This window comes from Bactrocera latifrons, unplaced genomic scaffold (genome assembly GCF_001853355.1).
Source record: "Bactrocera latifrons isolate USDA-ARS-PBARC rearing strain unplaced genomic scaffold, ASM185335v1 scaffold_54, whole genome shotgun sequence".
Taxonomy (NCBI): Eukaryota; Metazoa; Arthropoda; class Insecta; order Diptera; family Tephritidae; genus Bactrocera; species Bactrocera latifrons.
This window is the reverse complement of record NW_017537201.1, coordinates 593,493-603,994: the sequence shown is the minus strand read 5'-3', so window position 1 is coordinate 603,994 and position 10,502 is coordinate 593,493. Positions and strand designations below refer to the sequence as shown.

At 37.4% G+C, this 10,502-nt stretch overlaps 2 protein-coding genes and 1 long non-coding RNA gene across 3 annotated transcripts in view; 1 reads left to right on the top strand and 2 right to left on the bottom strand.

The window, feature by feature from the left end:
• LOC108974195 (zinc finger SWIM domain-containing protein 8) overlaps nt 1-5,617 on the bottom strand; it is a gene marked incomplete at its 5' end in the record, with an annotated part of 28,474 nt that extends 22,857 nt beyond the window's left edge. The window contains one exon of the mRNA XM_018941898.1: nt 5,194-5,617. Coding sequence (XP_018797443.1) covers nt 5,194-5,617 — 424 coding nt within the window. The remainder of the gene's footprint in view (nt 1-5,193) is intronic.
• A 28-nt stretch (nt 5,618-5,645) lies between these two features.
• Nucleotides 5,646-7,180, bottom strand: LOC108974232. The gene is made up of 2 exons (XR_001993789.1): nt 7,005-7,180; nt 5,646-6,857 (listed from the first exon to the last, which is right to left on the bottom strand). It is a non-coding gene; the product is annotated as an uncharacterized LOC108974232 (long non-coding RNA).
• A 928-nt stretch (nt 7,181-8,108) lies between these two features.
• Nucleotides 8,109-9,199, top strand: LOC108974205 (40S ribosomal protein S14). The gene is made up of 3 exons (XM_018941909.1): nt 8,109-8,215; nt 8,534-8,789; nt 8,859-9,199. The coding sequence occupies exons 2-3, from the start codon at nt 8,553-8,555 to the stop codon at nt 9,075-9,077; spliced, it is 456 nt and encodes a 151-aa protein (XP_018797454.1). The 5' UTR covers nt 8,109-8,215; nt 8,534-8,552; the 3' UTR covers nt 9,078-9,199.
• Nucleotides 9,200-10,502: the final 1,303 nt, after the last annotated feature.

Here is a 10,502-nt window from a genome sequence, read left to right as displayed (position 1 = left end):
ATGTTCTTTGATCCATTTTTTTGAATAGGTAAAAATCGAAGACGATCTAAAACACGTGCAAGCAAAGCAGCTGTCAATAATTAAATGAACATTCAAAATGGACGAGCTTGTCGGCATAAGTGAGAGACATGAGTACCAACATAACGCCACAAAAAATTCTAAATTCAAATATACGTAACCCGCGAAAATTCAAAATTCGCGATTATTTTTGAACACACCTCGTACCGCATCATCAGTAGCTGATCAACTGACAGCAGACAACGAGCGTATAGTAAATGCTGAAACAAAAGCAAAAACCCAACGAAACCATAACAACAATAAAAACAACAGCACCAGATCAATGAACAGCCACTTACATTTTATAAACCACCAAATTAGTATGGCAAGTGGACGAACGTAGCTTTCAAGAAACACACACACACACAGATATTCTGTGTTGAAAAAACCTTTAAATCGTGTCATCATTTTAATTTCATTTAAAACAACAGCGCGAGAATCCTTGAAATGGTTTCTTGACATCGGAAAATGGCAGGCTAGCAAGCAGAAAGACTGGAGGACTGGCAAACAGGCAATTGTTAAATGGCGTATGACCAACATGCAGATAACCACGACCGTGCCAGGGCGGCAAGAGTAAGCAGTTGAGGCACACACACACACACAAACATATATGGAGAAACAGATAAAGAGACAAGAGAATGGTCAAAACAAAGGCAGAACGTGGCAAGTAGTGAAGGCACAGCGTTGAACGTGGATGGATATCTTTATCTTAAGAGCTGGAAAACGGTAATAATGGCAAGAACTTGTAACTGCAACGAACTTCAGCAACCACCAAACAGCACTAGGATGGCCAGTAAACAAGCTAGACAGACAGACAGACGGACAGACAGACAGACGGACAGAAAGCATAGACAAGGAGCAAATGAGAATAAACGGCGAAATAATAACGATTGCACTTACATATAGGCATTTATACATGTACAGTGTTGGTTAAAATAGCAATGTGGCGGCTGTTTTGCCATTCTTTGAGCAACGCAGTAAAATCGTAATACTTGAACTTGAAACTCGTGAAGAATAAAGTCGCTATTATATGAAGGACGACTTTTGGAGAGAGATAGAGAGAGGGTAGGTACAAGAGAGATAGAAGGTACCTTTCCCACGCAGTCGCTAAGGGCCGTCAACTCAGCATAATTCTGCCGCTACAACAACAACAACAGAGATAGAAGGAAAGAGAGAAAGAGAAGGTAGGAGAGAGAGAGAGAGGTCTAATCTATCTGTTACAACTTCTGAACTGTGACAGAAGAAATTTGCAAGGATACAATGAGAAACAATCAAGAAAACAAAAATGTTATTACTGTTAAACATATATTTGATGGTACATAATTTTGAGGGATGCTGCCGGGTTAACCCTAGCGCAGCTTCGTTCTGGATACCCAATTGTCGTGGAACCGATATGATGTAAAACCGATTGAACATCATTAGACCAAGCTTCAAGAGATTATTGTATCAGAATAAAACATTTTCCAAACAGTTTTGGACTAACTCTCTAAGACCGGCCATATGGTACATGGTGGTTCTACCCATTGTTTTGAACCGCTTGTCGAAAAACCGGATGGTCAAAAGTTGGTAATAATTGAAACTTTTGGTAAACAATATTCCTAAAATTATTTTTCCCATGTTTTCAATCTAATATTGCGCCAATAATTTGACTATTATATTCTAAACAGTTAAACATATGTATTTTTATGTTTCATTTTATTTTGAATCAGTATTATTTGACACAGGGCTATTATTTCTATCGTCACTGTACAAACATCAGCGTTTAGAGAAGGTAATACGTCGAAACCAGCAACAGGACAAGACACAGGTGATGTCGAACACAGGCAATTCAACTTACACAAACTCAGCCACAGACACAGAGGCTTACAATGAAACACCACATGCAACGAATGGACAAGTAAAAAAAAACATAAAATGCTCGAGGTTATAGGAACGATGGCTAGGTAGATGCGAACACATGTGGCATATGCACTATAAGGTACTTATTACCCTATTAGAAGCAAAATCGTAAAAAAAAAACATTATATGCATATGCCACAGAGGATTATATGGTACTACGCATTTCATTCCGTGATTTTTCAAAGCGATACAAACAGCATCGACTTCAATCCAAAAGAAGGAAAAACTATGCACAAAACACACACATTGAACAGTAGGTTGCCGCCACTGGAGGCTAGAGCGCAACATGAAGCCAGCTGGTATAAAAAAAAAAAAAAACAAATAAACACATACATAAAATGAAAAACAAAAAAAAACTCAGTGCAACTTGTTATTTTTAGACAATTCAAAGCAATATTGCAACAAAAGTTATATGGTAAAATAAAAATGTTGCAATGTCTGCGAGAACGCGCAAGCAACGCAGCCAATGAACTAGAAAAACAAAAAAAAAAAACAAACGCAAAATGTTGCACCAACATTCGCCCTGCAACAAAGCACCATTGTATTTGTGCATTTAAAATAAACCGGATGAACGCATACGAATGTATGTTGCGTCCACTGTCATTGCCTTTGCAAATGAAATACACATACAAGTGTGTGTCTGTTCATGTTGTTGCCTTGGCAGAGCAGGAGCAGCGGGCGTTCTATGGATTCATTGCTCGAAAAAACTGCAACTAGGCAGGAATTAGCTACGGAGCGCTACGTGCAATAGTGTAGGCACTGTTGCATTAGCAATAGACTGACAAACATGGACACAGCGTTTGCACGTACAATGTACTGATAGCCTGTATTCGGCGCAACAAGCTAGTTGCACATGCGTTTACTTTTGCCTTTTGTACATTTCCTTTCAAATATAAAAGAAAAAAAATATGTTTTTATTATTTTCGATTGTTCTCATATGGTGGTTTGTTTATTCTTTTCCTGTTTATTACTGCAGTTATTGTTGTAAATGTAACGAAGAGGTTAGTATTTGTTAGTATATGTATATTTGACTGGAGGAAAATAAATTAAGATTTCCATTGTTCCAAAGGAATACATTTTTAGGTTTTCTAATATATTACTGATCAACTTTTACTCCACGTAGCAATTTTAGTTTCAACCGGACTCAAACCTTTTTTTTTATATTTTCCTTTCCCTTTTCTCCATTTCTTCAGATAAGACGCTATGAATTATTATGTGGTTAAAATAAAACAAAAAAAACTTTTATTTCGCTTGCACAGAAGCTATAATACCCTACACAAACACAAAAGATTACAGTTGCGAGCATTGAAATAGTAGTGCCTATTGGCCAAGAGAGTTTTGCTTTAAATTTTGTTTATTTTATGATATTGCCGTCGATCATTATTTTAGTTATATTCTCTGAAGTATAACGGTCCTGTTATATGCAACAATAAGTTTGAATTACTTACCGTTACTTTTTTAAAGCCAATTTTATTGGGATATCTGTTTTTATGAGCGAGCAATAGAATAGTAGTGAACGAGGAGATGATTGCAAACAGATAATTTTTAATAAAAAAAAATTTAATTTTATCAAACAAAAAGTAAGTTTCCAGATCTTTCATTAATTATTCAATGCAAAAAGCAAAAAAAAAATATGACTTTGCACTTTTTTTTGGGCCGCGGGAAGCACTGCAGTGACGAAAAACGAGAATGTATTCAATCTGTTGTTGTTGTTGTAACGGCATAATTCTGCCGAGTTGACAGTCCTTGGCCGGATAAAAATTCGGGTCCGTTCCGGTTTTCGTAGACCCGACTGTCGTGGGAACGGGTACGGAACGGTTTCAATCTGTCATAAATAACAGTAAATCCTGCAAGGGAGTGGAAAGAATTGTAGGGTGTTAAGCCACAACGACTTACAATGCAATTAGTTATTAAAAAAAACAGACGAAAAAAGGATATTTGGAATGAACTGAACCTGGCCTACGGTGTTCATACAGAAGACTTCTACATGAACATAATTTATATGTCCGCAGTCCTCGATAAGTACCGTTATTAAAAAAAATCATATAGCAAGTCGTATTAAATTTGCCAAAGGATCAATTGAGAATTTGCCGATTGAGAAATGGCGCCACATCTTTTAGACAGACGTGTCGAAAGTTATTCTATACGGCGGTAAAGGGTCCCGTCAGTATCTAAGACGCTCCCCTAATAGAGAATACGACCCCAGATTCCGCACAAAAACTATGAAGCTTGGCGGTTTGAATTTCATGGTTTGGGGTGTTTTTCTTTCAGGCCCAATTTTTTTGTGCAATCCCAATTCACAAGATTACTAGCATAACGGACCGACACAAATTCGTGGATATAATGCAGTATATTATGATACCATATGCTGAAGAGAACATCCCGCTGAAAAGGACGTTAAGTCGTATGGAATGACAAACTCAAAAACAACAATGAGTTGTGGACGTAGTGCAGCAAACATGGCAGAACATACCACTAAAAAGATTCCAGAGTCTCGTAGATTCTATGAAGAGGCGGCTGTTATTAAAAATCATGGCCATGCTACCAAGTACTAATATCTCGTATAGACGGAACTTCCAAAAATCCTTCAGTTTAAAAAAAAAAATTTATTACTTTACTACTATTTTACTGCTCCCATCAAATTTCATATAAAAACACAACTTTGTGAATAAATATATCTTACACCCATTCAAATTAAAATATTTTTATTAATAAACGTAGCCAGGGAAATATGATCAACTTTTCCATTTCAACTGATGTTAAATTGTTTAAAATTTTGCATAACTCACAGGTATGTAAAACTCTAACACCCACTACTATTTCACTGCTCGCAACTGTACATACACAAATTTTGTGAAGATACTTGTCAAATCAAAAGACTTCTCAAACAAGGATATTTAATTATTCGGGTTATATTACTGATATATGCTATAGTATAGCGGTCCCATCGGCAGAATTTGTTCGGATATTATATAGATGTCTTCGACAATAATTTCCATAAACAAAACTTGATTTTGAACCATCAGTTTGTATGATCATTTATATGCGTACATTGTACACTTATGTTTTATATGGTCTCCGTCGGTTCCACCTGAGTATTACAAAGAAGTTAAAGAAAAATTGTAACTGCAAATTAAACAGTAAACTGACATGCAGAAATAAATATTTAGGTACCTAACAACTACATGTACTAAATACATATACTTTATGTCATATGTTTTGTTATTATATACTTACCACCATCAGTGTCACCTTTACGCGCTACAATGCTGGCAGGCGTTGAACTAGCGCTGGCCGTTATTGGGTTGGTCAAACCGAAACTTGAGGGTTTCTTCCAACCGCGCCAGTTATTACATAGTGACTCTGGTTCGGAGCTCCAACTGCAGAGTGAATCTTCTTCAAAACGATCAGAGTCGTCGAAGCTAAAACGGTCGATTTCTTCTGGATTCCACTCAGCTGCTCCGGCACCTGCTGCGGCGCCTTGCTCACCAGCACCCCCCGCAACGTTGGCCGCTGCAGCAGCACCGTTACGTCGAGATCCCTCTGCTGCATTACCACCACCACCACCACCAGCGGCGCCAGCAGCAGCGTTATTACCGCCGCCACCGCTACCACCACCGTTTCCGTTGTTAGCGTTGCGGTTCGCCAGGATGCTGGATTTTTATACACCAAGTGTTTTGATATTATGCAGACTTTTCTTTGAGAATATTTTCTCAAAAATTGTGCGGGCTGTGTACGTGATTAACAAGCACACTTTTAATTTATGTGGTTTTACACTCGCGACGCGACGGATGATTTAACCTTTTCGTATGGAGTTCATAGAATTTGTGAGTCTCAATGTGTGTGTGTGTGCGTATGTGTCTAAATTAATACACTAGCAGATAAATTTATGGTTTTAATTAACTTCACTTATGTATAAGTTACTGTTTATGATTATATGTTATATATGTACAGTTAAATATATATTAATTATATTACAAGTTAGTTTACTGTGTTCAACCCGTATTTTTTCTTAATTACTTGTCAACTGATATTCCCGTACGATTTCGACGACGATGACGATCACGACAATTAAATTTTGTCCATTTAGTGTTCTACACTAAAGTTTCAAGTCTTATGTGATGTGCTACATAAACGAGTCCGTTGTGATGAATACAAACACGTCCTCGATGTCTGCGCGGCCTTTCGCGAATGTTGGGGATATTTGATTTACTTTTTATTTAATAATTTTTTTCTCATTTGCCCCCCTACCAAAACATGAGAAACACGGAACATTGCGACGACAATAAGACGAACGAACACTACCGCAAAACAAATCAAGAAGCGACCAAACGGGATTGCATGCTACGAATAAGCGTGATAGCCCAATACAAACCAATCGTACACGGATGAGTTCGACAACGTTGACGTCTACGATGACGCAAGGCAGCGCAGCTACACAACACAAATAAAATTATGCACAGTTAAAGCAGCGCAGCAGCAGCATTATTGGCTGAGCAACCAGCTGCTCGTCTTTTTAAATTCTTTTACAACTCCTTATTCGTGTGATGTTTGCTTCGTTTCTTTTTTACCCACTTTCTTGCTATCAATTGTCATCCAACACTTTAATTCGCCTTAATCATAACTTTGTTCTTGTTTACGTTCTGGCAGTTGTTATTGTTGTTACTGTTGCCACTCGCTCTTCGCCTTTTGTTTTCTTCGCTCCGCAACCAGTTCTTTTTTTCCACCAACTTTTTTTCTATGCTTCCACCACTTTTGCTTTCCTTTGCATGAACATTCACTTCTAACTATATTCCCCTACCCCTTTTCATGAAAATAGTCTTTTAAAATAATATACAATTTCAGGCGATTACAATTCTTTTGGACGTTTCGAATTACTTCTGTCAAGTCACATGACTTTTCTGTAAAATAAATTTAACACTTTTTTAAGTTCTCAGCTAATTTTCACATAATTTAAGTTGAGAAAATTATTCGATTCTACTGCCGAAAGGAAAATGAACGAGTGCCCCTGACAATCGAAGGCAGAATCGAACCACTCATTCACTTACTATTTTTGACAATTCATAACACCGCTTCGCACATCATTTCAACAAATTCATATTTAAACCGTTTCTAATATAGTTTTCTACACATTTTCCAGTTTTTCTATGCGATAATTTTATCTAATTCCCAATTTTTCTTCGCCAAATTTTCACACACAGAATTTCTTTGGAACACAAAACGCACACACACACTCGTACGCTGCAGTGATGCTGCCAGCATGAAGAAAATTCAGCGAAAATCTTCCAAAATTCCTAAACATATTTTTTCGAATAAAAATTAGTTGATTACAATTTAAATCGGTGATATATATTCTAGCAAAGTCAAATAAAGAAAAAAATGCTAAATGAAGCATATATATCTGCGTTATTACAATTAATAACCGCTTTAAACAGACAGTCGCTCAATAAATAATATTTAAAACTTTACTGTAGGCCTAAAAACATGCGCTAGTGGCAAGGCCTTGGATTATCGATGCATTTGGGAAAAGGAAAATCATCATCTCCCTCTCACCTGATTGCGGTAGTGTAAGTGAAAAAGATTGTTTTTGATAACAAACTGTATGAAAGTGATGGCTATATATGGCAGTGCGGCGAATTCTAAAATGCAGGGTTGTATCTTTAATCAAATATCTCCATACAGAGGGCAGTACTTTGGTTTTTGTTAATTTTCCTCCGTGTCGTGGTTATAATGAAGAGGTTCTACAAGAGCTGAGTGATAAACACAATATTATATTAGTTTTGAAGTTGCTCAAAAACTTTGATGAAATCCGTTTAGAGTAGTCTGTATTCAATAACTTATTCCAGGCTTGAAACAACAAGCGAGCTTCCAGTATTCGAAATAAAAGACTAAGCAGAATTATCAAAACGTTATTTAATTTGTTTTTAAAAAAATATCTTCCTTGTATATGTATATATCAGTGAGTCGAAATATTAAGTAATATTATAAATTTCATCGGAAGTGCTAATCAGTCAAAGCAATGGAATTATCAAAACTTTATTTAATTTGTTTTTAAAAAAATATCTTCCTTGAATATGTATATATCAGTGAGCCGAAATATTAAGTAACATTATAAATTTCATCGGAAGTGCTAATCAGTCAAAGCAATCGAGTTTGCAACACTGATTTTCCAGCAGTTTTGACGTTCGTGCAGCTAATGGCACTTTTGACAGCTAAAAACTGCTGTACTTTCTTTTTCAATATCCGGTTCACGCAATTGGTCTGTGTTTTATTTATGCTCTTAATTATTTTATGAAATATTTTTTAAAATGGTGAATTTTTTTGCAAAAGTTATGTGTGTGAAGATTCAGAATATATTTCTAAGCATTTTAAGCCAAAAATGTAGCCTTTTTATTGGCAGTATTAATGGATGCTAACAAATAAATATAACCCTCAATTGTGTTTTGCAACTAATTGCGGGCGTATAGCATTTACCACTGAATAAACAAATTCACCATCAAAAATTTGTACTTAGCAAAGTGTATTCTACATAAAGATTGGCAAAAATAACCGAAAACCGATGTTATTTCAATTACAGTTGATCCTACCAAACAAAAATGGCACCCAGAAAGGCTAAAGCTCAAAAGGAAGAAGTCCAAGTATCGTTGGGCCCACAAGTACGTGATGGTGAATACGTTTTCGGTGTTGCACACATCTATGCCAGTTTTAACGATACCTTCGTTCATGTTACGGATTTGTCTGGCCGTGAAACCATTGCTCGCGTCACTGGTGGTATGAAAGTGAAGGCTGATCGTGATGAAGCTTCACCTTACGCTGCTATGTTGGCTGCTCAAGTAAGTACAATTTGTATATAAAGTTTTTATGCTCTTAAACTAACCAATTATCTCTTAATCTTATTTTAGGATGTCGCTGAAAAATGCAAAACTCTTGGCATCACTGCTCTGCACATCAAATTGCGTGCTACCGGTGGTAACAAGACCAAAACTCCTGGACCCGGTGCCCAGTCAGCGTTGCGTGCTTTGGCTCGTTCTTCAATGAAAATTGGACGCATCGAAGATGTTACACCAATCCCATCAGATTCCACACGCAGAAAGGGAGGTCGTCGTGGTCGCCGTCTTTAAACTTGGAACATATTCTGTTCTTTGTGCGTATATTTTGTTGTCCGTACACATTTGTGTACAGCAGGAAAGTGGAAACATTAGAAAAAATACAGATTTTTTAATATAAGTGGTGAAAACTTAAATGTGTGCTGTTTTTATTAATTGAAATCACTGGTGAATAACGGTGATTTGGTAGTGTAGTGTTTAAGGTAGTTTAGTTCTAAAAGGTTTCATGAATGACGGCAGTGTTAAAAAATGGTATAAATTTCGATTGAAATCATATCGTAATGTTCTGCTAGTGCTGGTGGAGAACTTGTATGTTAGATAATTCCTGGATTCATCATATAAAGAATGGCAATGAGGATTGAATGATCACATACAAACCGAGTTGTAGTATGGAAAACTTTTTTATTTGAGAAGATTTCTTCACGAAATTTAGCACAGATTATTGCCGAAGGTAGCCTTACAATTTCCGTAGAAAGATCGGACAACTATGCCCCAGATAGTTCATGGCATCAACCAAAAACGATCTTGTGAAAGGGCGATCCTCGTATCGTTGTACTTGTCAAAAGCCTTGGACACAGTCAACGCTACTTGAGGACATCAAACAATCCACGCTCCTTCTAGGTTTGAATGGACTGTGAACTACCTGAGCGGTCGGCCATTATCCGTTCTGTTTCGGGGTAAAAATTTCAATTTGAGAAGAATTAAACAGGGGGTTTGACAGGGTGGTATCCTCCTTGGGTGTGACATTAGACATTCCGTTCTCCTTCACTCCAGATTTGACCGCGATAACTGCCAAAGTAAAGAGCCGCAACAAAATCTACAAGTCGCTAGCCGGCCGCCCATTGGAAAAAAAAAACAACAAATAAACGTTGTTGGCAACATCGGCGGCGGATCTCAACTACTTACTAATAATAAAAGACGCACTAGAAGCTTCAGGCATATCAGAACACTGAACTCTGGACTATAACGGGATGCATCTAGATATTCCCGATCGAACAAATAGACAGTGAGGCTTACGATTATGGAACATAACGAACTCCTCCCTAAGCAGTTTCTGCTGGGATATTTTCGCAGAAACTTCAGATATGCACTGACCGTTATTCACATTGGCGCCATAAACAACTTCACCGACTTCCTCTCAAAACCCAATGCAGACGACGAGCACGAGTTGCCGCGAGTATCTAGATAGATCACAACGCAGTTTCGTTCAGTAGGCTGTAGCAGGCTAAACTCCTACTTATTCAGAATCCATCCCAACATATCAAATATCTGTCCAGCATACATGACATCTCACATGACACCACTCTCCTGGTCTGGTCTGACCCCGCCGAAATAGCTCTTAATTTTTACTCAAGTTACAGCTTACACGGACGGACGGACAGACAGACAGTCAAACGGATTTCAAATCGTCTCTTTAACCGTATCACTTATGTCTAACTT